This window comes from Solanum stenotomum, chromosome 2 (assembly GCF_019186545.1).
Source record: "Solanum stenotomum isolate F172 chromosome 2, ASM1918654v1, whole genome shotgun sequence".
Lineage (NCBI taxonomy): Eukaryota > Viridiplantae > Streptophyta > Magnoliopsida > Solanales > Solanaceae > Solanum > Solanum stenotomum.
This window is the reverse complement of record NC_064283.1, coordinates 567,093-584,233: the sequence shown is the minus strand read 5'-3', so window position 1 is coordinate 584,233 and position 17,141 is coordinate 567,093. Positions and strand designations below refer to the sequence as shown.

Genomic DNA, 17,141 nt, shown 5'->3' with positions numbered 1-17,141 from the left:
CGTATAATTAAAGAAGATGACATATTTTATGTGGTTAACTTAACCACGCAAACACAATTTCAAACTTTGTACTTATCTAATGAAAACAATTAATCAAACGTTGAAGCGTTCTCAATTGAAACATGACTTAATTTGAAAGCCTTAATGAAATATCTTGATAAAATGACTTTGGAAAGAATGAACCAAAAAAGAACAGAATGAGGTATGGTAATCTACTAACATTTTATATATGTGATTGTTCTTAGTTTTCTTATTACATATAGAGACTTGGCTCCAAAGGAAAAGCACCAAAAACTGGGGAAAATTTCAGAGAAACACATACATGCAAATGCACTTTTTCTATGTACAACAACCAGTAAATTTATTGGATGCTAATAATATGCATAGAGGAAATACTTAAAAAAAAAAAACAACAACTATGATGCAATCAGTCAATGCTACCACCCTGAAGACATCATGCACGGACCAAGATCACCAACGTAGAAGGATCGATCAATCATCTGACTAGTCCTCACCCCAGACGTTTGCATCCGAATCACCCCATTCAGCTGGAACAACATCACTAATGATGCTTACAGATGGTGAATCTTTAAGTTTCTCGTCACTCTCCTCAACAGAAACTACAACAGTCTGACCAATGTTACTCATATTTGTAGATAATGAATCTTTAAGTTTCTCATCACTCTCCTCGATACTGGCTGTTGGTAGTAGCTCACTAGAAATGTCTGTCTGGTAAACTTCAGTTTCTGACATGCGTTCGTCAACGTTACTGATATTTGTAGATAATGAATCTTTAAGTTTCTCGTCACTCTCCTCGATATTGGCTGTTGGTAGTAGCTCACTAGAAATGTCTGTCTGGTAAACTTCAGTTTCTGACATGCATTCGTCAACTCTGTAATAAGCCTTCACAAACAAGGCGAAGAAGAAGCAAAAAGAAAGATGAATATAGTTAGCTTAGTTCAATATAAAAAATTTCTCTCCCAGCTATTTTTCTACTAGCAAAATTCATTTGTTATTTAACTTTTCTAAACATAAAGCTGCACAAAGAATAGTAGTACATTTTTTGACTTGCACAAATAATTGTGTTGTCCATTTCTGATATGCGTTCATCTACATGCACTGTTTCAACAACAACTACTTCAGTCCCAAACAAGTTGGGTCGCTTAGCTACACCTGTTGCTTTCACTTCTGTTACTTCTTTTTGGACTTTTTTTTTCTTGAGCCAAGGGTCTATTGAAAAAATCCTCTCTACCTCTGAGATAGGAATAATACACTCTACCCTCCCCTCCCCTGAACCCACTTTGTGGGACTACACGAGGTATGTTGTTGTTGATGTTAGCGCAGACACCAAAGGTGGACATTATATGACTATTCCAAGCTTTACTTCAGGGCGGTTTTAAGTTCCCATCAACTTCATTTTTGATCATTTACCTAAGTTTATGCAAGTGCAAGCTACATGCACTGGTTTAGGGAAAAAGAGAATAGAGAAGATTTTTTTGGCATCCTTTTGTTTTGTACAGTAGATGCCAAAGGCAGACCTTATTACGGTTATTCCTACCTTTCAAATTAGTATTCAGAGGACTTAACTGGTGATTGTGGCGGTAATCAATAGTTAACTTCTATGTATTCAAATAACTATGAACAAAACCACAATAAAAAGGGAGGTCGCGGCAAGAACTGTACCACACATGTTCGCGCAGGAGACAGCACTTTGAAGGAATTTGGACGACCATTGAAATTTGTTTCTGGAACTCCAGGTATTCCTTCTGGTGATGTGAAATGGTCAACATCATGACCAGTCTGTCATGAGAACAGATTGTATGTCAGCATGAAGACAAAGATCATCAATAAACAGTTTTCTCCTTTTTGAATTAGCTAAATAACGCAGGGGGAGGGCAGGAGGCTCAAACACTTCCGAACTCAGACAGTCGGATATCTTATACAACTAAAGATGGCTGAGACAATTACAGTTCTTTTTGGTGAGAGAACTGTACCCTACATCTGTTATCTTATTATCAAAAGTTATTCAAGCAAATCCTTACTCTTCCATGGCCACCAAATTCCCAAGCATCACTGTCCAGTGCAACTCTGTACTTCCCTGGCAAGTCACATCCAACTTTATACCTGTTTTCATCATGTGAGGATCAGAAAAAGAGTTAAATTAGACAGAAAATGATTTGTTTCAGTTACTTCTCCATAAACTTGTTCAGTACATTAAAAACAAGCAGAGCAATAATTTCATGATAAGTAAAACATATATACCCTTCGTATGTGTTATTTGGGTGGAAGTTGAATACAAATACCAGGTCACCACGTTCAAACACAACAACCTGCAAAGTGAAGTAACTAATCAGTACAGCTATTACCAAATTTGACCAGCTATTGGATTAAATAATATGAAATCCATCATCAAGAAATGGAAGGTAAAAAAGGTTTCTACTTGTCCTTGGATAGAATTAAAGCATTCATAAACCCAACATTTCAACTTTAGATGATTTTACCTTACTATCATCATCCATGCTGCTTACTATCTGTTTTCCTGATGCGAGGAATGAGAACTTTTCATCGAGCAAATTCATAGCTCTATCAAATGCATTCATAAACTGCATTTCATCATGAGGGGGAGGAAAGACGGAGAAATATAGATATCAAATTAGACCATTTCAATTAGTATCACTTCATGTAAAGAAAAGGAAAGTATCCAACAAATATAGCAGGCTGTGGATTGGTAGCCTGAAATTATAGCTTCAAAGAATCAACTTAAGCTGCTCATCAAGGCCTTAGTGGTAGAAACGAGGTGGTAGTAAGTGTAAATGAATCTAATACTTGGATCTCGAAACAAAAATCAGAAATTCGTTGGAAAATAAGTAGAACAAGATGAAATGAGCTATCATCCCCAGAACCAAGTAGACTTCCAAGTAAGCAATCTAAAAATTACTAGATATTTAACAAGCTGCGATTCAAAAAACTGAACCTTGTATCTCAAGTGTTCACTATCCGCGAGGTTCCACTGGCGTCTACATTTGTCATAACTCCAATTATTGCCCTCTCTAGGGAAGTCAATCCACTCAGGATGGCCAAACTGTACAAGTTCATCAAACATTTCACAATTACTCCAAAACAGACACACTTGCAGTAATCATTTTTTTTTTTTGAAACTTGGTAACTTTAACTCTATACAGTAATCTTCTATACTACAAAAAAGAAACAATGTTTTTTCTAAGATGACATTTGTTTTCAGCAACATAATAGAATTCCCTAGACAATGGAAACATTCATCATGTTGTTTTCCTCTATGTTTCAACCCCTTTGATGCTCAACAGTTCAGGTCATTTTGAGGAATGAATCTTGTTCAAGTAAGCCAAACTAATTGTAATTATCACAAAATATCTAAAGATGTAAGACATACCTCGTTACCCATGAAATTGAGGTATCCCTCTCCTCCCAAGGCCATTGTGAAAAAATGGATCATCTGTGGTTAGAAGCTAAAAGTGAATAGATGAGAAAAATTACCTCCAAATAAGAGGGATATTGAAAAAGAAACACAATGCATGAAAAGAATAAACAAATGATAAACAGAAAATTGAATAATCCATCAGAACACTGGTTACCTCACAAAGAGTGAGATTTTCCGTGGCTAACCTATATGAACCTTAACATGCAATAGAAACAGACAAACCTTGTGAAGCGCAATTCCTCGATCAACAACAGGAGAAGCATCTGTCAAGCAAGACATGCCAGGATACATCTCTTTGTCCATTAGGAGAAATGCAATGGTCTTGTCACCGACAATAGACTGTATCCAGCAGACATAATAAGAGTGAACATAAAAATGTCACCGGATAAATAACTTATCATGATATTCAACGGCTACCAATATTCTGAAGCCCATGGCGAAATAAGTACTTTTATACTTTCAGGATGTATATATTTGGATTCTATCTAACAATTGTTCTGAGAATTATTTAGTTGTAGAAATAAATTTAAAATACCTGATCATGGCTCTCCGCATATGCTATACACTTCTCTGTATATCTCCTATTTGTCAAACTCGATGTTACTTCCTTCATGGACCAATCTTCATCATTCTTATTCTTTAGATAATCTATCCACTTATCTGGGATTGCCATTGCCAGGCGGTAATCAAAACCAATTCCTCCCTCAGAAACAGGCCGGCCAAGGCCCGGCATACCAGAAACATCTTCGGCAATAACAGTTGCGTCTGGGAAAATCTTGTGAATCAGATTATTGGCCAACATTAAATAGACCACAGCATCAACATCTGTAGCCTCGCTGAAATACTCATTATAGGTTCCTGTAAATCCCATATTGATTCCATGATGAACATACAGCATAGAAGTTATTCCATCAAATCGAAATCCGTCAAAGTTATACTCTTCTAGCCACCACCTCAAGTTGGAAAGAAGGAAACGAAGAACCTCCCAATTGGCATAGTTGAACAGCCTGCTATCCCACAACTTATGGTACCCTCGCTCTCCAGCATGAAAGTAGGATTCTTGAGAACCTTGGCCAATATCAAAGCCATTGAGGCCATCAGTGACATTATTGCTTGCATGACTGTGAACTACATCCACCAGAACCTGTAAACCCAAGCTATGTGCTTTATCTATCAGATACTTTAGGTCCTCTGGGTTTCCATATCTACTGCTCACAGCAAAAAAGTTTGTAACATGATATCCAAATGATCCATAGTAAGAATGTTCCATTATGGCCATCAACTGGACAGTATTATAGTTATTTGCCTTAATCCGAGGTAAAACATCATCTGCAAACTCACGATACGAATTTACACGTGGCTCAGAGCTGCTCATGCCGACATGTGCTTCGTAGATTCGTGGGGCTCGGGGTTTGGGAGGGCGAGGGTATTTGAAGTGGTACCTGTTTAATTGCTGAAGTAGTAAGTTCTCAAGCACTTATAGATTGACTCATTTTGTTAAGGGAAAGAGTATGGACCAAGTCCAAATTAGTAAAGACACATTATTTTAGCTTTTGCATTTCAAAATGTCTTACATACAAGACTAGTAAGAACATGAATTGAAATGCCTGTGATGATGGTGTTCAAAATTCAGCTTCAAGGTATGAATAACAAAACCTTTCTGAAGGTGGTGGGTCCCAGTAGACACCATCATATGGTGCTGCAAACTTTGTGGCGTCGGCAGTGGCATACTTTATCCAAGCAGGGATACGATCTACCCACACTCCATTACCATGTTTGAAACGAAACTTAACTCTGGAGTTGTGTGGAATGACTGGCTTACTGTCAACATCAGGAATTCTAATACTCCAAACACCAAACTGGTCCTTCTCCATCATGTGGTTGGAACCGTTCCATCCATTGAAATCGCCAATAACTTCTGCTTCCCTGCATTGTGGATGAGTTAATGAGAAGCATAACCTTAATAGCAATTAGAACATGTAAAAAGCCAATGATGCTGCAACACCATGCTTTAATAGGAAAATCTGTTATGATGATGGAAACTACTATTTTGTAGTAGAAGAGGACCTACTGAGCAGCAGGAGCCCATTCACGATAGACTATGCAACCATCTTCCCTGTTGAATCCAAATTTTAAATAACCTGCGAAAAAAGAGAGCAGTTTACACAAGAAAAAACTGCTAAATCTCAACAAAAGTATCATGAATTTAATATTAGGAAGCTATTTCGAACAGAAAGAGTAACTCATGATAATAGAAGGAAATTGTGAAGCAACAGAAGGAAGACTTTCTTTATTTCTACAAAATTGCTTTAAGACTATATTTGATGCTTGTATAGTACATGCTGAATCCCCTCAGCTTCTTTATGTGTATACTTTTTTTTATTTTGAATCTCCTTAGTGAAAATCTTGGCTTTGCCACTGACACTCCGGGGTGTGTCACTTCTCCAAAAAACTTGTCTACTTTTTTGAAGACCCAATCAAACAGCTTTTTAAAAGATAAAAAAAATGGCCAGGTGCCACCTAAATGGAGCCACTACTTACTCCCCGGTATGCAAAATTCTCTAGCAAAGTCAAAGTAGGTATAAGCAATTCATCTTCCAAAATAAGGTCAAACTGCCACAACTTTTGGCTGTTACCTTGAGCAAATTCCTCAAGGGGTCCCTCATATTTTTCAATGAGCATTTTCTGATCCACATATCTCTTCATTCTGTATCTGAAGTGATCTAGATAAGGTTCCAAAGCTGGATCCAAATTTAGGAGGCCAATATTTTCAGTCTTGACATCTTCCTCTAGGGGTGCCATTGTCGAATTGTCATCGGTCAAAACAGCGGAAATAGCTGAACTGTGCTTTATCTAGGCAAGCAATGCACCACAGTTAGTTTATATCAAAAAGAAGAAAGGTATTAACGGAGCTAAAAACTGTTATATACCACATGAAAGAAGTTGATAATGTGAAAACACCATGCTCATAAAGATTGTAATTCAAATAACAAATGCCCACAAGAGTAAAGAGCTCTCTTTCCCAAGTTAAGGTATTATAAATTGGCGGGACGAAGTAACACATGTTTGACATCTCCACACGGTGCACAGATCAAATATGCCATGAGCACCAGTCCAGAATTTTTCCAACTATTTATATACTATCCGTGCAACCATATCAATTATCAAACATACCCTTTCATCTTTTCTAACTCTTGATTTTGGGGTGGAAGAAATATCCCAAGACCGTTCCTGAGATCCAAACTTCAGTCCAGTACTATGTTGAGAAGGAAAACATATCTTATTTCTAGAAGCCTGTCAAAGAAATTCTCGAGGTTACATGGATATCTTGAGAACTTAAGAAATCTTACAGTATAATTGAACAAGTACATGCAGCATATCCTAATTTCTGGACTGACTGGTAGCCATAAACTGAATTTGAATTCATAGAAATTATTGGAGTAGCGTTTGAGCTTCTCAAGGTCCATACAAAGAACACATTCTCAATTATCCGCCTCATAGGATACAACATTTTCAATTGCAGTTCAACACCAAAAAAAATGTAAAAAATAGAAACATCATGACCAGGTAATCAAAACATACTCGTTCGATACGGAATCTATTATGGTACATTTAAAAGGCTAGAAAAAACAAACTTCAGTAGCTATCTCAGCATTATAACTTATTATGTTTCCAGCAAAAGCCATAACAAATCTTATATAACTTTCATAAAGAAACAATTTTTATCATATCCCTGGACATATAATGAACCCTCTACGTGTTCAGAACTTTGCCCTTGACCCTGTATTTGTGTTGTAAAAGATCCACTTATTATGTATACATAATTGATTTACAACAACAAACACAATATAATCCCACAAGTGGAGCGTGGGGAGGACTTTACCCCTAACCTTACGAGATAGAGAGATTGTTTCTAATAGACCCTCGGCTAAAATAAAAGCATTTCAAAGCAACGCGAATATGAAGAAGGCATGATAAAACACTAAAGGAAGCATGTTAGAGCATTCTTACCGAGGAACAATAACTACGACAAAATATATAATACAATAATCGAAGTACAAGAAACAGAAAATAGAGTAACAAAGATCAAATAACAAAACAAGAAACTACCCAAATAATTCCACGACTACTAGTATGAAAGGATAAGCGAGACAACACTCAAATACCTAACTAACCTTCTACCCCTCATCCGTGTCCTCCATAACCTCCTAGAACACTCTTTCTAAATATTGTCTCTCCCCCCACCCCCCTCCATCTCTCAATTTTTGAATTTTATACACTCAACCACCTTGCAAATTTGTCACATGATACTTACATATGGCTCTATAAGTGTCATTTTTCTTCCATATTTGATATTATAAAAAAATAAAAAACAAAGGAGATGATCCAGATATATTGGAAAATGAAATGAAAAGGCTAAAAATAATTGAAATTAACATGAAATTAGTAAAAATTACCCCTGAAGAAACTTTAGGTGAGAAAGATGGAAAAGATCCTCGAATAGGTTTTGATAAAACATTGAAATTAATTTCCATTGATTAAATTATGGTACTTTGCTTCAGCTTTTGCCTTATTATATGTTCTGATTCTTGATTTCCTCATTTTAGTGGCTTTTTATAAAAAAAAACATTATGACCCTTTGTAGTCCTCCATTTTCTGAATATTTCACTCAGACCCCATTAGTTTCGAAATTGAAGTAAAACATATTTTTTTAGTTTTTTATATTTCTATTACTTACTCGTATACAATTCCAATAGTTATCAAATCCACTTTTTGTATACATAAATCATGTATTTTTGGTAAAGAGTTTTTTACTTTCTCTAGTGGTAAAGGCAGGTATAGTTAAGGATTTATTGATTAATATGAATGCAATAATTTTATATTTTGTATATACATATATTTAAAAGTTTACTAGATATGTATAAATAATATATTTAAAATTTAGTTATAAATCAAATGGTTATGGTAAAATTTTGACCTCCAAATTAAAATATTTAAAATCAAGATTTGTCACTACTTATATATATCTTGTTGTAAATCCCTTTAATCAAGTTGTGAGTTTCAAATATTCGTTGGTTAGGCTGAAAAAAATAAGCTATAAAGATCAAGTATAAAATTATGCATTTTCTGTTAATTTTGGAAAATATGTTGGAGCAATCTAAAATGGTTTGTTGATTTATAAATAAGTCGTTTTTGTTCTTTTCATTGATATGTATTAATAATTGATGAACTATTTATTTTGCTCAAAGTTTTAAAATGTCAAAAAATATTTTTTTTAATGACCTTAAATGATTGAATAAGATGTGGACGCACTCAATTACAAAGTTACAATATTAATACACTTGTCTATTGGGTCATGGATTATATCATCTAATATAAATAACATGTCAAATTAAAGCTTCTTATAAAGTTCATAGGAACTAAGATAAACTTTGTGAATGGCCAAGCATTTTTCAGAACATCATGGGCGAGTATGACAATCAAATTGAACTTATGGGATGAAAAATGAATTATCATTCAACTAAGAGGGCACAACTTGACATGTTAGAAAGTAAGGCAAATTTAGTAGTGGGCCAAATAAAAGAAATTAATTTGTCAGTTTATTCTTAAACTTTACTTCTTTGAACTTCCACGTTATCAAAGGTTCACGGTTCATATGAAGGCCATGTGTATTATTTTTAATTTTGATATTCCGTGTTCGATATCGATTAATTTAAATTCGCATAACAGAATCCTATATGAATCCTATATTGAAGTATAAAGTATTTTCTAAAAAAGACAAGTTTAATACTTTAATTTTAACTGATTTGATTGTATAAATACTTTAATTTTACACTAAATGCATAAATTTCCACTATAATAATTCCAGTCGCTGTCTACATTACAATAATTAACAATTTTAGCATGAAATGAAAAACTTTAAATTATATGCCATCAAATCACTTAAAGTACACATTTTTTTAATAACTAGTTCTAATCCCACTTGAAATGAGAATTATTTTAATATCGACCGTTAATTACCATTTTATTATTAAAAAACTGCAACTACAAGTCAACTACACTAATGATTTTGCTGATGCCAACTCATAATATAATATCCACCGTTCATGTGATTAATTCAACATTTAATATACGTACGTAACAAAAATTACTAAAATTAACGTTGGATATACCATACCCTAAGCTCTGCCAAACGTCAATGTTCTATCGTTAGCTATTTTTATGTATATCTATAATAGATGTTAAATTCATATTCTAAGATTGAACATAATCATAAACTCAAAATTTTGGACCTGTCAATGCCTCCAAAAGTTGATTGAACATAAACGGTCTAAAATCTGTGTACTTATCTTTCCCTTTTAATATGTATGAATGATAATAATAAAGAGAACAAAATATAGCAAAAAAAACACTTTTAACTCAAAACAAGTAACAGGCAAAGAGTACAGATGACAACACAACACTGTAAACATCATTGAGGAATACAAAAACCATACAACATTTTGACTGTAAATGAAGAGTTTCAAAACAAAAACTATGTTCAAACCGACGCCAAGCTAACGAAAATAGCCATAGAGTTCTAAGAAGCAGATGCAACAGTTCCACGGGTTAGTATCGTCTGTAGTAGGACCGGTCATGAGAACTCGAAAGAATCTGAAAGGAAGTAATGCATTTGAACCAGTAATTGGCCATGATGCAAATTGACCTGGCTTGCAAATAGTTTGATCATTCTCATGCACTCTCAGGTTTGTCCAACTTTTCCCATCCAAAGACCCCTGAGAATGCAATGCATAAAAATTTGTTATTGTAACGCCAATTTTAACACCATTTTCAGTTCTAGAAAATGGAGATGTTGGTACGTATATATGTATAATCTATAGAGGAGTTACGAATACGTCCACAGATCCACTAGAGATGATGTGTATACTGGTTTGTGAATGTTGAGTGCACTGCTTACCTGAAAGTTCCAACGTCTGATAAATGCTCTTGATCCGTCCTGTCTTAATGTGTAGTAGTTACACATGAGCTGCATCGATTCATCAAATATTAAATGCGTCAGATGTTTCATCTTCTAGTTGAATACCAAATGAGAAAATCAATCAGGGATATTGACACACAATTTGAGTGTGCTATAAACTGAGAGAGAGTACTTTTAACGAAACCAAAAGAGCAGAGATGAGTGTTCACTTTCAGTATCTTGTCCACGAGGTATACTGACCAGCACTACTCTAGACAACCGTGATATCGTGCAATGCTCTTACAATGAGAAATGAAAGTTATCGATGTTCAATTTTAAATGTTTATTTTCACAAGTCAATTAAATATACAGATGAATCTGAGAATCAGCACGGACGAAGTTATTGTCTAAGTTACAACATACATCTTATTTTACAAAAACTTCTTTCCATCTCCCTTATGTACAATTGTACACACAGTTAAATTATACACAAACCAATAAACCTAACCTGGTGATCCGGACCAATATCAACCATCCACCACGAAGTGTTTCTTCCGCCCTCCATCTGAGGTCCAGCAACAGATGTACCCTGAGACCAAAAAAACATTTCATCCTTCACATTACACTCTCTTTTGTGTATCGACTGTCTCTTCTTCATGCCATCGATGAAAAAGAGAGAGAGAGCAAAAGAATATTTTTTTTAATTTTCTCAAATTAATCTAAACGGAGAAGATCCTTCACATTAATTGAATGTCATCCTATTCAAACCTGGAAGTTCCTCGATACTAACACCTTGGGATCAGTGCATCTTGAAATGGGGCTACTAGCCGTGATAATTACTCTCTGAAACATGAATTACCAATGTTAAACAGATGACAAAATGAGATGGTAAACAATTGTATATTTTTTAGAACGGTAACAAGTCAAAAGAAGGAAGGTAAATTGCTTATTGCAGCTGTGGATTTACCTTGGACAAAACAGGATTCACCCACTGGTGTTTCCCATATGATGTGCCAGCAAAATAAAGGACCCCGTTGCTATCTCCATCGCATATGTAGAGCAGCTCCTTAAAACTTGATTTTCTATGCTGAAATCTATTATCATAAGACACAGAGAACTTCATCAGCTTTTAGACATTTTGTATAGTCATGCTCCAATTGAAAGACAGGTTTAGCATGCATACAGACCGACAAATAGTTATTTCATTTATTAGACGCTTAATATACTAGGTCATTCCCTCGAGGATATTGCAATACCATATCTATGGTCACAGGGTGGTTTGAATAAAACCTTTTAAGTATACTCACCTCTGGCTTCCTTGAAAATCGGTGACCTCAAATTCCAGAAATCTTAATGCCTCTTTAACCTGTTAAATAGTATATGAATTAATACTCCAAAGCTATCAAAATGACAAAACATACGAAAAATTATAAATGTTAGTCCAGGCCATGGAATCTCTCTAAAGGATTGTAACATACCAGATGGTCAAAAGTGGGAATTTGCTGGCTAAGGCAACTCTGTTCAAACTGCAGGAATCCCATCAAAGCCAACAATTAATAGGGCCAACTTTAGTATACAGTAATCTTGAATGACGGGGAAGTGAGGTGCTCCTAAATTTCAAGGTATATACCTTATTCAGCAAATCAGGTGAAAGTAAAGGGAACCGCACAAGATGCAGAAATTCATTTAGAGACTCAAATCTCTCTCCAAAAAGCATCTCAGGTGTTGAATTTACCATCAATTCGTTTACTGCTTCCCATCCACACAGTTCTCTTGCTTGTAAGCACCAAAGGAAGATGGCATTGAGAACTCTCTCTTCAGATGTCACTGTCAAATCTGTATGCTGAAAAACGAATCGTTTATCGTGAGAGAGATATACTGTCAATTCAATGGCATAAAAAATTTATTAGTGCATCTCTAAATAAAGTGAATTTAATATTTTCTTCCTTATCAAGAATATTTCCAAAGATCTAATCATCTGAACTCTTCTGTCCAAGGGATGAAACATTAAATATGACCCACTATTATACTGCACTTGTGAAGTTCGCAAAAGATATTCCCCCTTGCAGACATCTACTCCAACTAGAGAATCAAGATTTTCCCCCCAAGTGATGATACTTATTTAAGTACAAAAAATTGCAACATTCTTCATATTATTCATGTATAAAGGAGGGAATGATGATCACCTTAAGGATATTGCTAAAACTTGATTCATCTAACATGACAAAGTCAATGCTTGCAGTTGTACAATAATCAAAGTGCATGGAGAATATCCTCTCACAGGTTTCTTCGATGAGTTTACATGAGGGAATAGATGATATCACTTGAAGAATTGGGCATACTGAGTCCTGAAACAAAGATCAATAGTTAGTGTCACAATCACGACCCAAAGACTTTTCCAAAGTGTCTTCTTCCTTGTCCACTAAACTTGGCATAATAGAAAAAGTTCTTGAACCTTCTTCCAATAGGAGAACTCCATCCCTGCATATAATGTATAGATGAAAGGTATTAATATTTATATCTCATCTTCATAAAATGGCTCTGCTCACGCTCACAACTTCAAACTGCATCACTTCTCCACTCTTTTAATTGTAGTCTGACATTTAGCACTTTCAACATGCACACGACAGATACAGGTTTAGCAACAAAAGAGGTGTCTGGAAAGACGTCAGAATCACAAGATTACCTCTGAGAGGCACTCCAGAAGTATTTTGCAGCACTCCTGATGAAGAAGTGTTACCCCAAACTCATCGGCTAGTAAAAGTAGCTGAAGTAACAAGGTATTGATTCCCTCAGTAGCTTCTTTATTAAGTTCTCCACTGTACATGAATTCTAGCATAATCTTGAATGCTTCAAGAGGAACATCTTTTAAGCAGACCACTGAAGAAACACTCTCCCTCATTCCAATTGTAAACATCTACCAATTCAAAAGAATTCTCAGTATTCTGAAAGCCATGCAGAAGATAAACATTAAACTACTTAAATAACGAAACTGAAATTTTTGCTTCAGAATTGCATAGATGCAAGAAACAAATGCAGAGAACTAGCACACATAGAGTATGGCTATTGATTCATGACCGATTCTGAGTTCCTACTGTTCTTTCCAGGCGCCAACTCCAATTAAGAAATTGAAGCAATCCATATTATCATGTTGATCTTAAAATCTTCTTTTCCTATGGGAATGATTTCTCTAAGCACCTCACATATAAACAACAAAAAATGCTCTATTAAAAAGGTTACCACTAAAAATTGCTGACTTTGAGTTTGAACATCAGAACAAATGAACATGTAATGTATCCTAGTCTAGTCCAAGAATTGAAGAAAAGGCAGAGGTTCATTCAGTGCAACTAAAACCTTACACCTGATAATAATGGTGGAACCAGGATGTTGTAGTAAGGAACTTCTCTAACGAAGAGAGAAAGAAACAGGAAATTTTCACCGGGTTTAAGACAGAAAAATCATACTTTTCACTAGTGGATTTGATGTACTACTTCCTAATAAAGGCAATAAGTTGGGCAAATTTGTCAAAGAGAAGTTGTTAACAATGTTAATTACCTTTGTGAAAGGAGTACTCCATGACCCAAGGATCACTTTATGTGATCGCAAAACAATATCATGAACTCCAACATAAAGGTCTAGATCACTATACTCTCCAGTCGAGAGGAACCGTTCAAGCCTTTCTCTATCAATTGGCAACCCATAAGGAAAAGTTTTGCTGCATTGGAGCCAGCTTGGATAAAATATGTCTACAAGCTGAGTTGAGTCAACGAGTAGCTTATTAGACATAATTCGCTCAAGGATCTCTTCACATTGCCTCACCAATGACATCACTTTGTATTGTAAGCTCAAAGACTTCAATGAGCAGAGATCAGACTCCAAAATCTGCAATGTTCAAATGTAGCAGTTAATCAGCAGCTATAAGATAAATATTCAAGTAAACTAAAAGTCGCATAGAACAATACCTTGGGAATATATATTTATACTCACACGCACGCACATACAACACATATTTCAGTGGAATGCATAATCTTTGATACACGCTTGGTAGGCTTGATTTAAGATTTGGCTGAAGTCAGTAGTCTTTAGAAGAAATAGACAGTAGGAAGAGGTACAAAAATAAAGAAAAATTGGTTTATACACAAAAGTCACATAGAGCAAATTTTAAACATTTGATTTAATTCCTTCTCTGAATAGTAAAAAGATTTATTTTTTCTGTTCTTAGTTCCTGAAACTCAACAATGAAAAGGCAATAGGTATGTTATCCAAAGTTAAGCAGACAATTAGTGGAAGTATAATAATTTGAAATCGCCTGAAAGATGGGATTCACCTGAGTATGTCCAGTGTAGATGTACTGAAGAAGTGCATGAAGAACAGAATAACTTATGTCTGGCAGGTGAACAGCTTCTTCAACTGATGAACTAAGACAAAAATCCCCACATGCCTCTAAAACTAGTTTATGAGCTGGAACAGCCCTTTCTTCCTTCCCAACAATGAAAAACATATCCGATAACTCCCAATTCTCAAGAAACTTTCCAAGACCCCAACTTTCATAATTAGCAATTCCATCTTCTAACTCTTGTTCTAAATCATCCTCTCCAAAATCATGCTCAACAAAATCCACATGTTTCCACAAAGATAAATGATTTGGTGTGGCAGGCAGTACATTAACATTCCTGTAGCCAACATGTTTATCCCAACTGCTAAGACCAATGTACTGAACGGTACAATTGGGATTTGAATCAAGCCACTGAAAGCAAAGATTCTGGAAAGGATACCTTCCCTTGCCAATGCTAATCAATCCATCATAGATACTAATCCAGTAGCTTTGAAATGCTGAAGAACAACAAAGACCGACACCAGCAGCGTCCACCACTGTTTTACCATCAACCTCAATTTTCAATCTCTTGTTCCTATGACTACCAATGATTACAGTATAGTGTGGACAGTTATCCCTTTTGTAGTGATAGTGCTGACTCCCTACCTGCTCCCGAAAAACAACTGTTACATCGTTATGCGCGAAAGCATCAAAAGCTACACAACCCCTTCCTGCTTCTCTAAATCTCAGATCATTAGGCCAGGCACACTCAAACGGGGCCACAGTAAGAAACTTCTTCTGCTTCTTCTCCATCATTTCTCTCTGAGGAAACAATTCCTCTTTACTCACTTCAGAATACTGCTGATAATGAACCATATTTTTAGCCAGAGATTCAGTAGTCAATATGAGAAATGATTGAGGAAAAACTTGCTATATATATAGTGTCTGACAGATAGTAACAAAAAAGATTTTAAGAAAACAACTTGCTCAATAAATCGTGATAAGCATGAATCATCAAATGGGATCCAGGAAGGGCTTTGACATGTGACAGCAAGATATAAAGAAAAGGAAAAAGATGTCCTTGAAAGCATTTTCTAAACATATTAGGTGCCACTTCTGAAATCTCAAAATCTAATGAGATAGTTGGGAAGGTCACCATCTGAAAATAACCCAGAAATCTCTAGACACCATACAACTAATCAAACAAAAATATCAACCTATACAACTTGTGTTCTCAATTTGCACCTAATCCTTATCCTCATTGACAGATCACACCCAAAAAAAGTCAAATTCAATATCCAGCCCATGGGTATTATGAAAAACGATAAAGAAAAATCTGATCTTGGAAGAAAAATATCCACAATATTTCAAGAACAGAGAAAATCAGTCACAAAATTCAGCATCCAGCAAAAGGGTAGGTCCAAAAACAGAAAAAATCTGATCTTGAAAGAAAAATGACCACAATATTTCGAGAATAGATAAACTCAGCAACAAAATTAAGCCTCCAGCAAAAAGGGTAGGTCCAAAAAAGGGGGAAAATCTAATCTTTGCAGAAAAATTTCCAAAATTTCAAGAATAATACAGAAATAGCATGGTGGGGCTGGTTGAAAGCTTATTACCTCATGATATATAGAGCTATCTCCATCCGTAGATCAAAGAAAAGAACTGGCCCATGTAGCAATTATAAACATAGACAAGGAAACAAAAACAAAAAAAAGATGAGTTTGAATAGTGATTTTGATCGGATAGTGACAGAACACAAATAAACCTTGTAAAACTTGGGGTATTTGATTCCTTTAAGGGAAATAGCAAAAATTCATGGATATTAGCGTTATTTGAGGTGGGGGCGACAGTCGACACATTGATAATGTACAATTTAGATTTTCCATTAGTCGTCTTTATCATCCACGTCAAGCTGAAGTGGCTCTCTACTCTGTACAGCTCAGTAGATGTTTCCCTTTATCTTCAACAAAAATGTATCTTTCCGTTTTAGATATACATGAGCCTAGTGGAGCTTGGAGCAACCAGAAAGTTAGAATTTAAAGATTACAAATTGAACTTAACACCTCAAAATTTTGTTTCATCTTTGAGAGTAATGATAAATTTATCTTGTGTAGGTTATAAATTTTAATTGTAAATATAATTATAACTATTTATATTAAGATATGTTATTTATGTCTCAAGTTTTATCAGCCGATCTATAATATTATAATAGTAATTTAAATTTATTTATGTAATCTTTATTTAGAAGAAAAATCAACTAAAAAGTAAGAACTAAAGTGAGACTTTTATAAGGACAATTTGATAATGTAACAAAGTGTTTCTTATTAAACTCCGTCACCGATCAAATGATGTCATATATATAATTGGGACGGAGGGAGTAATTTTTTTTTAAAAATGAGACAGAGGGA

General features: G+C 35.1%; 3 protein-coding genes across 3 annotated transcripts in view; 1 reads left to right on the top strand and 2 right to left on the bottom strand.

The window, feature by feature from the left end:
• The window catches only part of LOC125854462 (NADH dehydrogenase [ubiquinone] 1 beta subcomplex subunit 2), a 151,517-nt gene that overhangs the window by 133,048 nt on the left and 1,328 nt on the right, over window positions 1-17,141 (top strand). The window lies entirely within an intron of this gene.
• Window positions 213-8,046, bottom strand: LOC125854442 (1,4-alpha-glucan-branching enzyme). The gene is made up of 14 exons (XM_049533988.1): window positions 7,915-8,046; window positions 6,632-6,751; window positions 6,094-6,310; window positions 5,529-5,598; window positions 5,114-5,383; window positions 3,993-4,899; window positions 3,680-3,796; window positions 3,410-3,472; window positions 2,975-3,082; window positions 2,502-2,603; window positions 2,263-2,330; window positions 2,043-2,124; window positions 1,684-1,800; window positions 213-903 (listed from the first exon to the last, which is right to left on the bottom strand). Exons 1-14 carry the CDS (start codon window positions 7,990-7,992, stop codon window positions 505-507), a joined length of 2,718 nt encoding a protein of 905 aa, XP_049389945.1. The 5' UTR covers window positions 7,993-8,046; the 3' UTR covers window positions 213-504.
• Window positions 9,869-16,298, bottom strand: LOC125854443 (BTB/POZ domain-containing protein At2g30600). Its single transcript, XM_049533989.1, has 12 exons — window positions 14,743-16,298; window positions 13,971-14,297; window positions 13,102-13,332; window positions 12,602-12,763; window positions 12,046-12,258; window positions 11,894-11,941; window positions 11,723-11,781; window positions 11,383-11,509; window positions 11,184-11,258; window positions 10,924-11,004; window positions 10,416-10,484; window positions 9,869-10,233 (listed from the first exon to the last, which is right to left on the bottom strand). The coding sequence occupies exons 1-12, from the start codon at window positions 15,604-15,606 to the stop codon at window positions 10,015-10,017; spliced, it is 2,475 nt and encodes an 824-aa protein (XP_049389946.1). The 5' UTR covers window positions 15,607-16,298; the 3' UTR covers window positions 9,869-10,014.

Excerpts from the sequence above, each read along its gene's own strand:
- LOC125854443 (XM_049533989.1), bottom strand. The coding sequence starts at position 15,606 with ATGGTTCATTATCAGCAGTATTCTGAAGTGAGTAAAGAGGAATTGTTT. Across the intron at positions 13,333-13,970 it reads GGAGTACTCCTTTCACAAAG|ATGTTTACAATTGGAATGAG; the intron begins GTAATTAACATT and ends TTGAATTGGTAG. Across the intron at positions 11,510-11,722 it reads GATTTTCAAGGAAGCCAGAG|ATTTCAGCATAGAAAATCAA; the intron begins GTGAGTATACTT and ends TTATGATAATAG.
- LOC125854442 (XM_049533988.1), bottom strand. The coding sequence starts at position 7,992 with ATGGAAATTAATTTCAATGTTTTATCAAAACCTATTCGAGGATCTTTT. Across the intron at positions 5,384-5,528 it reads GAATGGGCTCCTGCTGCTCA|GGAAGCAGAAGTTATTGGCG; the intron begins GTAGGTCCTCTT and ends TCCACAATGCAG. Across the intron at positions 904-1,683 it reads CTCCTGCGCGAACATGTGTG|GCTTATTACAGAGTTGACGA; the intron begins GTACAGTTCTTG and ends TTGTTTGTGAAG.